At 35.2% G+C, this 18,329-nt stretch overlaps 2 protein-coding genes across 2 annotated transcripts in view; one reads left to right on the top strand and one right to left on the bottom strand.

The window, feature by feature from the left end:
- The window catches only part of LOC107732772 (serine/threonine-protein phosphatase 2A 65 kDa regulatory subunit A alpha isoform-like), a 17,717-nt gene extending 6,526 nt beyond the window's left edge, over positions 1 to 11,191 (top strand). Inside the window, exons 6-13 of the mRNA XM_016544193.1 lie at positions 2,409 to 2,523; positions 3,419 to 3,489; positions 7,812 to 7,985; positions 8,203 to 8,263; positions 9,163 to 9,317; positions 9,584 to 9,726; positions 9,835 to 9,926; positions 10,144 to 11,191. Of these exons, the coding sequence (XP_016399679.1) occupies positions 2,409 to 2,523; positions 3,419 to 3,489; positions 7,812 to 7,985; positions 8,203 to 8,263; positions 9,163 to 9,317; positions 9,584 to 9,726; positions 9,835 to 9,926; positions 10,144 to 10,160 (828 nt within the window). The 3' untranslated portion in view covers positions 10,161 to 11,191. The remainder of the gene's footprint in view (positions 1 to 2,408; positions 2,524 to 3,418; positions 3,490 to 7,811; positions 7,986 to 8,202; positions 8,264 to 9,162; positions 9,318 to 9,583; positions 9,727 to 9,834; positions 9,927 to 10,143) is intronic.
- A 5,040-nt stretch (positions 11,192 to 16,231) lies between these two features.
- LOC107732771 (serine/threonine-protein kinase SIK2-like) lies at positions 16,232 to 18,303 on the bottom strand (the record flags this gene model as incomplete). Its single annotated transcript, XM_016544192.1, has 2 exons — positions 16,232 to 18,109; positions 18,209 to 18,303. Coding segments are annotated over 2 exons (531 nt in total), but the record flags the coding sequence as incomplete, so codon positions are not given.
- Positions 18,304 to 18,329: the final 26 nt, after the last annotated feature.

Genomic DNA, 18,329 nt, shown 5'->3' with positions numbered 1-18,329 from the left:
AGGTGGGAACTGCATATAGGCAAGAAATTGCGCAACATTCTGGAGCTCGTTTTTAACCCCCGCGCTGTGAATTTTATAAATACAACAGCTTTGTTATATTTTTACAAAGCTACATTATATTTTTCAGCAATGAAGTGATAGCTTAGCTGTTTTTGTAATTAAACCAGCAAGCTTCACTATTATGCCACTCACTCTCACTCGCTCTTGTTAATTCATTCAAGTCTGTTCAAATAAATATAATCTTACAGTGCTACTTTATTTCACTTTAGAATTCTACATCTAATGAGCTTTAGATAAAATAACATGAAAATTACCATTATCTTCCGGTCTTCATCTGTTCAGTCAAATTTTGTGCTTCAGAACATTCATGACAGCTGTTGTCTATGCAGACAAATAATAATATCCACTCCATGTGAATTATATAAATAATTTTAATAGCACGCCCATTCAAAACCCAAGGGTCTACCGTGAGCATAGTAAAGCGATCACTGACAATCATTTTGGGGTGGGAATGAATGTAAACACAGATATCGATTACCAGTCTTGTCTAAAGTGAATGTAAACAGGCAGGCCAAAAAAAACGAATAAAAGATCGGATCTGTGCATAAAGACTTGCAGTGTAAACGCAGCCTAAGTGAGTCCAATTGATCTAATAAAGGACTTGTCTGACTGATAAAAACCACTAAATCTTGTGCGGTTCATAAATGAATGTTGTCTCAGTAGTGGCAGAGATCTACCACTAAATAGCGATGCAGCAATCACTGCTATATGATGTGTATTTGTGCACCCTTTAACTTGGTTTTATATTGTTAATGTGATATAAGCTACCTGGAAACCTCTTCTCTGTTATGTATCAGTGCTAAGGTTCAACAGCTGGATCGCAGTTTCAGGATGACACCTCATAAGAGTTCACTGCTCTCTAGAGGTGTAACGATTCACTCGTTTTCTCGATGCATCGTTTACAAACCTTGACGATGCATATGCATCGATCTTGAAACGTGAATCGTCGATTTTGGACAGTAATCGATTTAAAACGCTAAGAATCGGATGAATCGCAATTTCTATAGCGATTCAATGCTTTAAAAATATATACACATTAAATTACTACAAGCACGAATTAATGGAGACCTTGAACAGTGTTCATGCCATTGCATCTCTTCTTCACATACTCCACTATTTACCGCCTGTGACTGTCACAAGATTGCGCTCGTGCTCAGTTCGTCTCACTGACACATTTTTTGAGCAGCTGATGTGTTAAACTGTTAAAATAACCACAGCATTAACAACAACCTTGAAATAAGAGTTTAAGAGTTTATCTGATAATTAGATGCATGAAAGTAGCATTCGTTGCTATAGCAAACAGACATCGGGCGCGTTTTCTTTCAGAATCATCATTCGCCGATAGAGAGGAAAAGTTAAATACTATAGCATTTTATTTTATGAAAATGAGATAAAGACGTTTTCGTTTGAAAGAGAAGTGATCTCGCTCTCAAAGAACTTAAGACGTGCCAGGAAATGCCTAATATGGACAAAGGCATCTATCGCTGCAGCTAAGCTGAATAAAAAGCAGAATGAATTGGTGAAACGTTAAGACAATAAACACAATAAATACAATTTATGAATGATGCAGTGCTAATTGGCATATCATTTATTACAGTACAGAAACTAGAAATGATATTTTCTACCTTAATCTGTGCAGAAAATTGATAGAATTGTTTGTAGTATATAAAACAATCATAAAATTGCCATTAGGAAAAAATTATAGATTACAAATGATTGATTATTGTCCAGCAGTGTATTTGATTTCTTATAGCAAATTTAAAGTAAGAAAATAATTCCTTGTAAATAAAATTAATAAATAAATAATACATACATACATAAAATTATTGTATTTGTCATTTCTGTCACTTCTGAAATGATGGCTATGCCTCATTTTGGCCTTGAATCTAATCGAAAACCTATGAATCGTGAATCGAATCGATTCGCTGTCTACCCAAAGATTCACAGCCCTACTGCTCGCTATAATCCTGCACTGATGCACACTGCTCATTGTTGTGCAACTTGACCTAAATGCAGTTCCTTTCCATAATAATATGATAATATTTGTCATTTCATCGGATGGTTTTGGATTATCCTGAGCCACTTATAATGTCAGATATTTTACAGGAAAAGAAATGTTGAATGCAGTGATAAAAATACCTAGAAATATCCTGGGTTCGAGCAATGGCAGTTTGACCGGCTTTAGAAATGAGAATTATGTGCCACATCTTTTGTGCAGTGCTAGAATAGCCTTGATTGTATCCTAGCATGCTCTGGAAGTGGCTTTGTCCTTGAGTCTGCAGGAAACGCTGAAGTGCTACTGTGAAATGGAAATATGAAGTGACATGCTTGTCTCTGTGAATTTACAGCTGCAGAAAGCTGTGGGTCCAGAAATCACAAAGAATGACCTAGTGCCAGCCTTCCAGAACCTTCTGAAAGACTGTGAGGCTGAGGTTCGTGCCGCTGCTGCAAACAAAGTCAAAGGTGAGAAAAAGCACCAACGCAGCCCTGTAATATATGAGCATGATGTTGATTTGCAAATCAGTTCAAATCTGTTAATTTGCAAAATAGGTTTAAATAATCGTAGTTAATATATTTTCAGTAAAATACGTTGCACATGTCTGTAAGTTGCATAGTTCAAAATTGCATTCTTGAGAGAGAAAAAAAAAACAGATGTGTATGTCATGTTTTATTATTACATTACAGAAATAATGTAAAATACTGGTAAATAAAACTTTAAACATGTATTTAAGCTCCCGTCATTCCACAATAAATCACTGAAATTAAATGACGTTCAGAATAGGAATGAAAAATTAAGTGTAAAACATAAATTAAAGTGGCATTTATTATAAACACCAAGCCTAAACCTATATTTATTTAAAGTGCAACTGAAACTACCAGTGTGTTGGAAATGTGCTGTACAAATAAACTTACATACCTCTCTTATTTGGCACAAATTCAAATGTGTGCACGTTGCATGTTTGCATAATATAAGTTGCTTTTGAATATAAGTTGCAGCAGGTTTCAGAAAAAGGTGACATGTTGGCGAAAAATACTGATTTATATACAAATTTAGTATTTGCTGAAATTTGCTTATTTTTTTATTACATTTTTTGTTTAGTCAGTTCCTTGTTTAAGGAATTAAAAATATTTAATATTTTTGTCTCATAAACAGCTTTGGATTTTGAGTGGGTTTTGTTTGTAGCTGGCATTTCAAACTGTGGTTCGAAGACTGCATGTTACTTAATTAAAGTCCAAATCTAGTCTGGAGTTCATTTGTATATTTGCTCTCAAGAGTGTCTTTCTCTGATAATCATGAAATTACACTGGTATTTTTATGAAAATGCTCTTATTGACCCTAATTGATTATTATCCACAGAATTCTGTGAAAATTTGCCAGAAGACAGTAGAGAGACGATCATCATGACACACATTCTCCCCTGTGTTAAGGTAAAATGCTTTTTCATTCAGCGCTTGTCAACATCTCTGCAATCGGTCACATTTCAGACTGATCACTTGTTCCTCATTGTTCCAGTACTCATCACATTTAATTGGTGCGCAGTTCCAATCCAGGATCAGTTACTGGCTGATAACTCTTGAGTCAGCATCTCTTCTCTAAGTGTCTAAGACTTAAAGAAGATCAGATTAACAGTGTGTCTGTGCTCTGACCTACTGGCTGTAGCAACAGTAGCACACTTCTGCTCTCGATCACATACTATATATCAATCAGTGCTTTCTCCACTATTGTACATTTTTTTTTGGAGAGTGTTATTTGTTTTGGACATGCCCACCAAAATATCTGCAGTGGCTCACAGCATAGATGCAAATAATTGCAAGATTGATGGCAGCACAGCACTTTTTATTCCAAACCTTTTGTGTAGCTGAAGTACATTTGAAACTTCCTTACAAAAATGGAGCTTTGACATGTTTCATAGCAATATAAACATTCAACATGGTCCATGGACCGCTTTGTTCCGCGTTCATATAGACTTGAATATTTTTTTGCTTTAATAGTGGCTGAACATTTTAAAATGGTTCATGTACCTTACCATTCAAAAGTTTTTGGTCGGTTTTCGCTCTTCACAAAAAGTTGTTTTTGAAGAGTCCTTTATACTCACCTAGACTACATTTATTTGATCAAAAATACAGTAAAACTGTAATATTGTAAAATTTTACAATTTAGAATAACTTAATGTATTAATGTATTAGATGTACTATTTTTGCATTAATATATTAAAAACATTTATGTATAGTTATTAGGGTTGGGAACCGATAACCGGTTCTTATTTAGAACCGGTTCTTTTTTTTTAAAAGAACCAGAACCGTGAGCAATTTCTAAGTTTCGGTTCCAAAAACGGTTCTGGTGCGACACGTGACCAAGCGCTGTGAGACACGTTTCCCATAAAAGATGTCACAAACCCAATAACAGAAATGCCGCCCTGCCTCTTTAATTACTGAGCACACTGTTTCCCATGACGCGCACTCCACAGACGCGTCGCGTCTTTAACTGCCGAACACATCGTTTTCCACGACTACGCGCAAATGTTATTGATAGTGTAAAAAACATCAACTTTGAAGCACATGCATTACTCAACATTACTTACTACCTTCCAGCAACACTACATTCAATTAAGGTAAAATAGTAAAAAAATAATAATAGTTCATTTAAATGGAACCGGAATCGTTAGGCAAAACTGGAACCGGAATCGGAACCGGAAAATTTCTAACGATACCCAACCCTAATAATTATGTTGAAAACAGTGCTTAATTCCACTTAATGTTGGATTTGCGTAATGTTATTGTGAAAACCATTTTCTTTGATGAATAGAAAGTTCAAAAGAACAGCATTTGTTTTGGCAACAATCAGTATTTTTACTGTGACTTCGGATCAAATGATTTTGTGACTTTGGATCAGTTTAATACATCAATACAAAAAATACATTTTGACACTAAACTTTTTAACGGTAGTTGGTTGTTTTTGCTGGAAATTCAGTGCAAATTTTTGCACAATCCAGGGAATTTAGTACAGTACAAAAGTTCTTCATTGATTTTCTTAAAGTAGAACCCGGCCGATATATCGTTTTGCCGATATTATCGGTCGATATGAGCCTGTCGCGCAGATATATCAGTATCGGCGAATATGCCGACGATATGAAATTTTTTTACAGAACATATAATGCAGATTAAATTCTTCTGAATGGTGTAATTACTTAGTTTGTCTAGCAGAGCGCGCCCCATTGTTTGCTACTGATCTTAGTTTTGCATGATGATATGATGAATGGATGGTTCATTTTTAACAGCAGATTCAGTGACGTTAGAAACTAGAGCTGATCTGCGCATCACGGCACGCGTCTGCGGCGCATTAAAGCATGTGTGCTACTCAGTCAATGCTGGTGTTTATACTGGTGTTTCCGTTTAAATTTTTCTGGACTCCTTTTTAATGGTTAAATTTGTTTTAATTAATCAAAAAACATGTCTAATTAATTAAAGTCATGAAACTTAACATCAATTTATCAAAAGTTTAACAAAAATTACATGTTTAGGGCCCTATGAAATGTTTTATTTTTTCCAACCTTATGTTTTATTGTTACCAAATTCTGTGTTTTAACATGTCTAATTATTTGAAAGCATAAAAACAAGTTTAATTTATTCTTACAATAGCCTAATGATTTTTTCCTCAGAAATTCTGCATTGTGTATTTACATTTTTTTAAAGGCATAAAACATTCATTTAATCTATCTTTTAAGTAATGAAAATTAAACAAATTTCCTGTGTTTAGATTCCGTTTTTTTTAATGGTTAAATTACATTTTATTAATCAAAAAGCATGTCTAATTAATTAAAATCATGAAACTTAAACAATTTAACATCAATTTATTAAAAGTTTAACAAATAATACATGTTTAGGGCCCTATGAAATGTTTTATTTTTTCCAACCTTATGTTTTATTGTTACCAAATTCTGTGTTTTAGCATGTCTAATTATTTGAAAGCATAAAAACAAGTTTCATTTATTCTTACAATAGCCTTATGATTTTTTGCTCAGATATTCTGTGTTGTGTATTTACATTTTAAGGCATAAAACATTCATTTCATTTATCTTTTAATTAATGAAAATTAAACAAATTTTATTTTTGGAAAATAAAGGGGATTTAATATTACAATTAAAACATTGAAGAAATATTGTATGATTATTTCTTAAAAATAAGGTTTTAATAATTTTAGTAGTAGTAGCCTATTACGTACATTCTACTGAACAATAGTAATATATTTATGCCGCAGTGTCTTCAAGTTAAACCAAACTTTTATTTTGACTGGCTATTTTGTTTGTTTAATAAAAGAACAAGGTAAAGACCTGTTCTATAGGAAAGGTAACTTTAAATGACTGCTATTGTGATCTGGCGCTATAGAGAAAATAAAATTAAATACAATTAACTTGACCTTCAAGGGGGGCGGGTTTTCGATGCAGAAAACATGGACGGAATCGCGGAATCCAGTCATAAAAACGGAATTTACTGTATAACGCGGAATATTATTCTACTATAAAATATTATATATTCTATTTGTTTAGTTATTTATAATAAGTTAAGTTTACTGTTAAGTGCACTGATGTCAGACTCATTTTGAATAATAAAGTTTATTGTTAAATTGTTAAATACCCTGCCTCCACTACATAGGCCTATGTTTGTCACATTATAAGTGTTTGATCACCACATTTGAGTTATCATAGCAAAAAAAGTGTTTGTATATATAATGTTTATGTAGGCTATATACTGTATTCTATATACAGTAATTTTGACTATACTGTACTATAATATAGCCTACACATAAAGAATATCGACCGATATATCGATATCAGCCTTTTTTACTCCCTAATATCGGTATCAGCATTAGCCCCCCAAAAAATCGGTAGGGCTCTATTTTAAATATTGTCATGTGAAAAGTAGAAAATAACTTGTATCTTGTAAATGAATATTATTTTAAATAATGCAATGTGAAAAGTAGAAAATAACTTGAATCTCCTGTAAACAAATGTTTTAAATAATGAATGTAAATAGAACACTTCTGATTTAAGAGAAAGAGCAGGGCACCATCTCAGTGATTTTGTCCTGTCACTCTATATGTTTAAGTATTTACTCTAGGTTTTTACTGGCTATTCACACAGAACACGTCTTTGTGTCTAAAACCGCGAGACACAGCGCTCAGGATGTTTTTTTTAAAGCGCAGCGCAGAATGCTTACTCTGCCATGTTGCCGTCAAATACAAAAGTTGCCATGCCAACCTGCTACTTTAAATAAAAGCTGGCACCGCTTTCCCCGCCTCCGCGGTCTTCTGATTGGCCCACTGTTTTGAACTGACATTGAGCTCCTACTGCGGTGGTATGTTTTTAATAGGAAAGTATTAATAGGATTAAAAAAATCTGATAACCGACATGGGAAAATTATGTCGGTTAGAGGTTCTGAATTTTGGTTTCGATTCCTTTTTTATTAATCGTCCAGCCCTACTTGGGCTTATCATTTATATTTATCGGTTTAATTTTTAATTTTACTTTAAATTTTATGTGCTTTTATCATTTTCATTTATCTTCCATTTTTTACTTAGATTTATTTTTTGTGTTTTAGCTTTAGAAATGTATTTTATATTGTATTTATATTTTAATTAATTAAAAAAAAAAAAAAAATTTGTAGTTGCTAATTTACAGCACTCAGTTGTGTTGGTTATTTGTTAGCATGTTGTCCGGAATGTTACAGTTTTTGTCATGTCCTTTCTGTAGTGTCCAGAGGTTCGCCTCAACATCATCTCCAACTTGGACTGCGTGAACGAGGTGATTGGAATCCGCCAGCTTTCCCAGTCTCTGCTTCCAGCTATTGTTGAGCTGGCTGAGGATGCCAAATGGCGAGTACGACTGGCAATTATTGAGTACATGCCCCTTCTGGCTGGACAGCTGGTGAGTCCTGACCGTCAGTGTCCTAGAATGCTTTATCCTGAAATAGAGATCGGAATGTTCCGTTGGTCAGTTCTTATTCTTCAGTCTCTCTTTACACTTAAAGCATTTAACTAATCATCCTGTTACCTTATTGCCGTCAAGTCGCCTTGGGTCGCGTAAGCTAATCTAACTGATATGAGGTATCCTTTTTTTCTCTCTCTCTTTCTTGTGCTTGCAGGGTGTAGAGTTCTTCGATGAAAAACTCAATTCTCTGTGTATGGCGTGGCTTGTTGATCATGGTAGGTTGCTTATCAGGAATGTTCATAATAACTATAATTGCACAATAATAATAATTGTGTTAATTTCGTTGATGAATAATATTCGTCAACAAAAATTTTTTCACCGACGATAACGAACTAAAACTCTTTTTAAATGACCAAAACTTTGACGTAAATCTATTGACATTTTCGTCAACGAATAAAAACGAGACGAAAATGTTAGGGAGGGACGATTTGGGATGATATTCATTCAGAACGAATCTGCTGCGTGGTTCGGAGATTAGATGCGTACATATGAACTGGCAGGAAACTTCTTATTCATATAAACTCCTACCCCTAATTGAATCGCGATTTGTTTAGCATCTCAACCGATTTGAATAGTCACAAATTTGAATCGATTTTCAACAGGCTCGCGGTTAATCGTTACATCCCTAATAAGCGTATATAACCATTGGTATTTCATTAAAAAGAAGACCTTGTTCTTTATGAGAAGTGGTTTTATTTAATTTTAACATAAAGGCATGTTGTGTGTCACCGCAGTTAAATCGGTGTCTATCATGATAAAACCTTAATATCAAACCTATATAATGAGTTTGGAAATTTTAGAAAAATGCTTAAATGCACTGTAACTAAACCCATTAGATTTTAGCCGACTAAAATCTTATGATATTTAGTTGACTAAAACTAGACTAAAACTAAAAACAATTCAGATGACTAAAATATGACTACAACTAAATGGCATTTTAGTCAAAAGACTGACTAAAACTAAATCCAAATTTGCTGTCAAAATGAACACTGCATGTGTCCCACACAAAAAAATCGAGTTGCAATTCCATTTGCTTGTAGCATAAAAATGGAAAAAGCTGTTATAATATGTTGCAGTCTCAGTCGACTAACACTTGTTTCTCTGTGATCTTCAGTGTATGCCATCAGAGAGGCAGCCACCTGTAACCTGATGAAGCTGGTGGAGAAGTTTGGAGCAGAGTGGGCACAGAACACCATTGTGCCTAAAGTGCTGGGCATGGCTAATGACCCCAACTACCTGCACAGGATGACTACCCTCTTTTGCATTAATGTGAGTCAGAGCTTATCAGCTTTAACAAACAGCTGCTGAGTCACAGAGGAATGTATGGCGTTGGTGCTGATGCATTAGGTGGAAAAGCGCCGTTTGATGTACATTTTGACCATAAAATATAGTAAAATCTGTCTCATTCTCTTTGTAGAATGGTGCATCATCCATGAAATATTTGAAATTATCTGTAGAAATTGTGGGGAAAAACTTATATCAAATTCATCTTTAACCCCTGCAGCAGCACTGATGTGTGTAACTGTCCGTTTTAGGCTCTGTCTGAGGTGTGTGGACAGGATATTACCACCAAACACATGCTTCCTGTAGTTTTCAAGATGTCCAATGACCAGGTAGCCAATGTACGCTTCAATGTGGCCAAGTCTCTTCAGAAGATTGGACCTGTGCTGGACAGCAAGTATGTGTTTATCCACATTTAACCAGTAGTTGATTTTTATGTCAAAAATATTCACATTTCACTTAATGTGGCTCTAATGTTTTATTTTTTTATTTTTTTTTATTACAGCTGTCTGCAGACAGAGGTGAAGCCAGTGCTGGAGAAACTGGCATCAGATCAAGACATGGATGTGAAATATTTCGCCCAAGAGGCCATCAGTGGTGAGTTCCGCAACTGCTGCTCTTGAGTGTTGTGCAACTATTGACGCAAACCAGAAAGCTACTATCATTCTTAAATACAACCTGCATCAGTGCAAACTGATGACTCACCATTATGTAACACTTAAGTTAAAAACAAAAGACTTAAATATGTTTCATTGAATAATATTAAAAAGAAAAACAGACAGTTCTGACTTTTCTTTTTGCTCTCTCCCCAAAGTTCTTTCCCTGGCCTAATGTACCTACTTGCTGAACGTAAGACCCATCTCCCAAGTTGACCTGCATTGTATTTATTGACGTCCAGGATCGTCCTCTGGACTGTTTATGGAGAAACAATGTGCTCTGTTCCCTTTCAGTGAGAAATGTTTTAGGGATACTTGGCTTCTCTCAGTGTTTTGTTCAGCTGTTAACCAAACACACCATCTTGCTCTTCATTCTCTCCCGCTGAGCCCCTCTTGCTCTGTGTAACTTCACTTGCTAACCCTCAGCCTAGGGTCACACACTAGTTTTATTATCAGTGTAACAATGTATTGAAGCATCATAGGTTTAGAAAAATAGATGTTTTGAGGAATCAGATTTAACTTCAGTCGTCTGATCTGATGGACTCTTTTGCTCTTACTGCTGATTTTAAGAGTTGCCCCATGCATGCGCACAGCATGACAAAGGGGCGAATCACTACTGCACCTTTCATTTGATTACTGTGTTCCCGTGCCCCGTCTTACACTGATCGTTGTTAAACCAAGACCCCATAAAGCACTAGCCGCATGGCCGTTCTTTAGTGGAGGGCTCTGATACTATTCCCCTATTCTCAAAGTGCTTATCTTCTTAAAGGGACCATGACAAATTTCCATCTGCTTCCTGCAACTCTTATAACGGGATGGGCATTCCTAAACAGCCCTTTTTATCTTCAGAAGGCAAGCTTCTTCATTCTGCGCCATTGACCGTGTTGCACATTTTCTCTTTTTGTTTTGTTTTTAACTTGTGTCCTTTATATGAATGCATCTGCATGCCTCTTGAACACAGGTTCCATAGACCGTCAGTATATTGAGAAGCTCATGAATCACAAGGCATCCTAAACTCCCTCCCTTAACACATTGCTTCTGCCTGTGATGTTGACTGTCCGATTCTTCTTCAGCTTCAGAGTGCAGTCAATATAGTAGTATCTTCTATGTTATGAGTGTCATTAGAATGTGCTTCGGGTTTTATTTGAATATGGTCACATTGCCCTTAATAGAAGGGAACTCAATAAAGAACGTTATATAACCCCATTTCACTGTGCGTGGACCCTCTGTAATCCATCAGGTCATATACAGTGAAACGCAATATAGCATCAGGATGTGTCTAAGCTGGGAGTGGATTGCAGCAGAGCTGTTTATTGAAGGAGGCATATCATGAGAAATCAAATTTCCTTCATCTTTTGAAATGAGTTTTTGCAGTAGGTTTTCATTGTACACTGAACTCTCAGAACTCAAAACTTCTCTCCTGTCCAGAAAAAACAGTGAGGTAATGGCAGGAGAGATCAAATGCATAAATTCCATAAAACATGTATTTTTTTCTGCAAGGATGCATTACATTCTAAAGTAACACTGAAGACATATTTCATATAAATGCTGTTGTTAGAAAAATAACAGCAAGAATAAATTGTCATGGTTTTCACAAACATAATAAGCAGCGCAAATGTTTTCAACAGTTAATGTTACTTAAGTATCAAATCAGCATATTCGAATGATTTTCGAATCCTGACCTGACCGATCCCATCCCCCTCTCTCTCCCACTTTGCTTCCTGTCAGCTCTGATCTGACCTATCATAATAAAGGCAAAAATAATTCTTAAAAATAATAATGATAATAATGTTTTCTGGAGGCTCATGTGACACTGAAGACTGGAGAAATGACTACCATCAGCTTTCACATCACAGAAATAAGTGGCATCTTAAAAATATTAAGATAAAGTTATTTTTAATAGTAATATTTTACAATACTGTTATTACTGTATTTTGGATCAATATAAATGAAGCCTTGATGAGCATGAGAAACTTCTTTAAAAAACAAAATCATATTGACCCCAAACCTTTAAGTAGTGTATGCAAATGTTAATTTAATACATATATGTTAGTTACATGTACACTAAATATAGTTTTAATGGCCATGTGAAAGTATATCTGTAATGTTAAGGGAAATTTCCACCAACATTTAAAAATAATCTGGATCTGAATCAAATTGTATTACTAATTTTAAATAACACTTGGGTGGTGTATAAATCTAAAAGCAATAAAGCTGTTAAAATATTATTTTAATATTTATTATATCGTTAAATGTGACTTTTTCCTCTTTGTGATTGTACTGTCACCTTTTATTTACAAAGCTGTAAAAAAAGAGCTAAATGATGCAAAAAGAAGTCTGTCAGCCTCATCCTTCTGAGAGATCCCAACTTTAAGGAAGTGCTTGGTTTATTTTTAACGTCACCTCATAATTGGTAGACTCAGTTTGGTAAATAAACTAAAGCCTGTCAGTCCCAAGTGATAAAATAATTAGGTTTTCTTTCTCATTTAGAAAACTGCATTCAAATCAAGATCTAATCACTAAAGTTTTTTTTTTATGTTTCTAAGTCCTGGTAGCTTTTAAAACTGCTACACAATTGGCATGCAAGGTCTAACAGCCTGTGAGAGCTGACATGGCTTTGAGCATTTGTTGTGACAAGGCTGTTTTCTCTGGAGTCTGAATTGTGGAGCTGCTGCTGTCGTGCCTGCTGATGAACAGTTTACAGCTGGAACATCACGACTCGCCTTTTGAGTGTTAGTGCCATTCTGCCCAGATGATTCATCGGGAAATTAACAGCTTTATACCAACACTCCTGTTCATTCAGCAGCTATGTATAAAGTTGCATTTCACACACTGTGACTGTTCCAGGGTTTACATGATTCTTGCTACATTTCTACTGTTTGTATTTGGATCTACACCAGTGACAAATTGCCTGCATCATATGGCTAATTTACGGCTTTTTCATTCAAGATTCAGTAAGCTCCGTTTAAAGGGATAGTTCACCCAAAAATGAATATTCTGTCCTTATTTACTCACCCTCATGTTGTTCCAAACCTGTATGAGTTAGTTTTTTTTCCACTAATGAATCAAAGAGAACAAAATTGTAATTTCCTGATAAACACTAAATATCATTAAGAAAAGTAGGAGAAGCCATAATTATCATATAAAATAAATTGCTTGCACGAGCAGACAAAACAATAAATGCGGTAATTGCTTTCGGAAGTGGATGCCTGCTTTGGGAACGCTGTCATGTAAGACAGTTCTGGGAGAAATACTTTGATGACAGACTTTGCTTGGGCATTTAAGCATGATCATAACATTTCAAATGCTGTGCAATGACATCAGTCCGCTGGTTAGTCAGGTTATGCCATCCCATAGCGCAAAGTCACATGACTTTTTTGATGCGCATGGAGGAATTTATTCACAAAATGCCTTTCCATCTCCTATTATTCGCTTTAACTCTTTTTCACACAAGTCAAAAACCACCTCAAGCGAGTGTAAAAACTATTTTGTGAATTAACGTTTTTTTTTTTCTTTTTTCGAAATTTAGTGTTTGCATCACTCATTTCTGATGCGATACTTCAAAATGCGCATAAAAATCAGTGGCTACCATAAACTTTTTGGTTATCATCATTCGTCAAAATATCTTTTGTGTTCAACAGAAGAAAGAAACTCATAGAGGTTTGGAACAGCTTGAAGTTGATAAAGTGATGACAGAATTTTTATTTTTGAGTGAACTATCCCTTTAAGATCTATCTTGTAACATGCTGACATTAAACACAGAAACATAAAACTAGATTTGTAATCATTGTCATGACAAAACACATGAGTTATTTGCCTCACACAGTTGCTGTCTGTAAATCCCTTCATAAAACAGTGACATTGGCAAAGTGGCATTTCGTTCCTGACCGAATTTGTGTTTTTAACGAATTGAGGAAATTAATTTTTAACCCATTTTTGCTTTGTTCCTGAATGAATCAATCATTTTAAACAAATCAAATGACTCACTCAAGACCTACCACCACTTATTGTTTTAAATTTAAAATTATTTATTATTATTATAGCATTATTTTTGCTGTATAAATCTATTTATACCACCTCTGAGCTGCATAAACAGTCTAAATACATCTAAAAGCCTGATGCTGCTTCTGTGCCTTTTCTGCATTGCAAAGATGGATTTTATTAGTTATTTCATCAGTAAGAGCCATTGTCTTATTCTGAACAAATTTATTGAATTTGACAAAAAAATTATGCATAGCCTGTATTTAATAAGATTAGAAAAATGCCCCTGGAAAACCATAACGGAAAGTTCATTACTGTCACTTATGGTGAGATAATGGCCATCTATGCTGTACAGACTAAATTCTCAAATCGACCAAAAATGCATGGATAACACCATAAAGTTACATACAAAAATTGTATGTAATCAGTTAATTAATTTTTTAATGCCCTAAGAGCTTCGAACAATTCGAACACTGATCCAGTTGTATCCAAATTCCTGTAATGACCATGTAACAAAATGAGGGTGAGTAAATGGACTATTTTAACGATGTCCTTACTACCTTTCTGGGCCTTGAACGTGGTAGCTGCGTTGCTGTCTATGGAGGGTCAGAAAGCTCTCAGATTTCATCAAAAATATCTTAATTTGTGTTCCGAAGATAAACGAAGGTCTTACGGGTTTGGAATGACATGAAGGTGAGTAATTAATGACAATTTTCATTTTTTGGTGATCTATCCCTTTAAAACATACAGTATTTGTCACAAAATTCTTTTAACCAATGAAAGGCCATCATCTTTCTCAGTGTATAGTCAGAACTGACATAATGTGATGTGAGACATTTATGAACAAAATGTCACTCAAACATTTTCACTCAAGGAACGCAACTTTTATTCCCCCTTGTGCAAGGAACTCAGCATTTTCAACTGAATATAACAAAATTCATATTGTGATTACATATTGGGAAACATTTTAGCACTGAAAAACGACTAGAACAAAACGGTTCACTTTTCAATGTCGGTATTAATATCAACAATATTCTAGAAGGATCGGACTACAAATTCTAAATAGTCACAAGAAGATATTTTTCCTTCAAAGGCATAAAATGACAACACTCACTATCGACACCCATTTTAAACATCAGAACTATTACTCTAGATATTGCTATACTTTGAATGGCATATACTGTAGGACCATGACAGTTATCTCATGTAGCTGGATGGTTCCAGAACAATCCACATAGTGGACTTCAAAATAGAACCTAAATGGAGACTTTGGTTCAAGGTATCTGTCAAAAGAGGGTGCTTCATACTGCATTTCCAGACAGGAAGTTGTACATGAAGAATTAAATCTAAAAACAGACATTCTTCAAAAAGGAATAAGAAGAATTGAAAGGCACAACACTTAAGTTTCTAAAAAATCTGCTGGACTTCGGTTTGAGTAATAGTGCACGCTGTGTGAGATCATTGTTAATTCTGATTGGTTTAAACCATGTAAGTCTGAATGCTTACAGTGGCTCTAAAAGCAAACGTAATGTCAGAAAAACCATGTACTGTAACCTTGTTCTTTTCTACTTCTCCATTTCACTCTGATAAGCCCAAAGTAGGGTAGGTAGTGTGATTTTAAAGTCAACATGAACTCAAAAGGAACCCTATTTACTTCAACACACGTTGTTTGGTCTTACTGTGCATAACCATTGGTGTATATTATTTCACAGATGATTTGTTTTTGTAATCTTTCACCATTGCTCCACCCGAAACAACTTTACTTTGTCTGCTGACACCTAGGTCGTGCCTGTTAATGTTTACTAATAGTCAAACAGCAATGCGGTAACACTTTACAATAGTGCTGCAGGAATGAGTCCTAAAACCCAGACTCGTCATCACAAAGTCAATGCCTGAAATAAGTTCTGTGATTCACACAAGCTTATTATTCATTAAAACAAAGTAATACACTACCTATAATTTTTTTAAAAGCTTTTACATGTCTTGAAAAAGGTGGTTGCTAACAAGTGGCTAAATGGGACTACAGAGGTGGTTGGGGCATTAAACATGACATTGAACACACAAAAAATCATCTTTTACAGCCTTTTGTTTATACTTGATCAAACTATCCCAACTCAAATTTTCCAACTTTATTTTAGAATTTAAATAAAGGTTGTAAGAAGTTTAATGGTTGTGACATTGAAGTTGAGTGACTGCTTCTAGTGATTGTATTTAGTCTTCAAAATTCACAAACGTTATGCTCATTGTCTCGAACAAAACGTGCAAGAACGGTAATTATTAGATGATAACGTGTGCCGGAACTGTTCCTGTCTTGAATTATACATTTCTATGGCAACACTATTAATGCCACGATGAATCTGTGTAATTTGAATAATCAATAGAAAAAAAAACAATACATCAAATAACAGTCCTTATGCAAATGCATTAAATTGCCTTGAATTAACTTTATTTAGTGGGACATTAGATGCATTCAGCTGTGCTGGCCACATTAAACTATTGTATGTCTTTTATTTTTTAGATTATCCTGGCACTATCAAGACATTAACAACAGTCAAATACTGGAATTATTATTAATTATATGAATTACTTAAATATTATTAAACAGAAATATTACCCAATATTATTACTTCACTACAATTTGCAGCTGAAATTGCTGTCATTTTAAGAAAATTGCAACACAATTTGCACAATTTGTAATTACGAATTCTAAGAGGACGTGGCCGTCCTCAAGTCAGAACGTTTACAAGTCAGAATCTCGTAATTACGTTAATCCTGACATGGTGTGAATGAACCATAATGTCTGGGTTGGCTTGCAAAAGCAATATTACATCATATCTGCAGCACTTAAATTAGTATGTAGTGCTTAGTTAATACATTAGGTATTGTGAACTAACAAATCAATGGTAATAAGTTACAGCATTTATTAATATACTATTGTTTATTGTTACTTTGTTTATTTTGTTTTAATTTACTAATGCTAATTATTGTGAATATATAAATATAAAGAAGTTAAAAAGTATTATTATATGCATACATTAAAATCAATGTAGATTGATAAATGCTGTAAATTATTGTTTGTTCATAGTTGTTTATTTTCTGGCCAGTTTGATACCTAATTAATGTTTTTTTTTACTTATTGTAAAGTGTTGGCAATGTTTTAAACTCAGGTCTGACTATATTTTGTTCTCGTCTTTCATTCAGAAGTTCATCACTCACAGAAATAGACTCAATGCTGTTTCATGTTGACTTTAACATTATTTCTTTTTTTTATCCCTTAGATAAGTACTAATATTTACACATTTCTCTGTTGATTATATCTATTATTTAAAATCACACAATACTAATAAGGAAAACTTGAGTAGCTACTGATCATTTAAGGATGAAACAAACTAATTATAAAAACACTGAAACTCAGAGAACTCTAGAGTATTATATAGGAAAAGGAATATTGCTTTAATACTGATTTTTAAACTCTATGGTTGCTGCACTACATTTAATCTGTGCTTACCAGAAAAAACAAACAAAAAACATTTCAGGACACCAGCGTATCTCACAAACATCTCTGAAAACGAAGTTCTGTAATGGTCTACCACAGTTCTGTAGGTTTATAAGATGTGACACCAACCATGGCGTCTTGTTCGTCCCTGAGGGCGTTTTTCGCCACATCTTATGCCTGAGAGCCAGCCTCAGAGTGCTTTATTTCACATTTAGTTTACGAGTACACAGCCCTGTGGGGCCTCTACGGTCTCCATCATCTCACAGTCCAGGAAGGTGGCTTCAGGTGCAGGTTGAGCCGAAGGGCTTTCTGCTTTGCCTGCTGGGAGAGGTGGCTGGGCAGGACTCCACGCGTACAGGGGCTCTGTAAGGAGGGATGGGGTGTAGTTTGTGCAGTTGTCTGGCGGTGGAGGCCAGTCTGGGAAATGGGCTGGCTTTGGGCCGTATGTCAGGGATGAAGTGCCAGGCTCCAGAAAAGGGGTTAGGGTTTGGGTCCGTGTGAAGGGAGGGCTAGATAAGGGACCGCTGCTGTTCTGGGGGTCTCTGCTGTCCTGGGGAGGGCGGTAAGCATCCTCAGCCAGCTGCATCTGGTGGAAGTAAGCCTGTACCTGAGACTGCTTCTGGAGATAGAGCCTCTTCTGCTGCAGTCTGCGTAGAGAATTACAAATGAACAAGATGTGTCAAAATAACTAAAACTTAAGGACAACTTTGGGAAATCAGTGCATTATGAAGGCAGTTGTTCCTGACCTGTGTTCCTGGAGTTGTTGCTCTAAAGTGCGCGGTGCAGCCTCTTTACAAAACATCTGTCCACTTCCAAGACCACTTGCCAACTGACTGGCCCTCTGAAAAAACAAGAAGTCATAATCCA

Source organism: Sinocyclocheilus rhinocerous, unplaced genomic scaffold (genome assembly GCF_001515625.1).
Source record: "Sinocyclocheilus rhinocerous isolate Xijiao unplaced genomic scaffold, SAMN03320098_v1.1 scaffold3781, whole genome shotgun sequence".
Lineage (NCBI taxonomy): Eukaryota > Metazoa > Chordata > Actinopteri > Cypriniformes > Cyprinidae > Sinocyclocheilus > Sinocyclocheilus rhinocerous.
The sequence above is the reverse complement of the archived record's forward strand: the minus strand, read 5'-3'. Positions and strand labels throughout refer to the sequence as shown.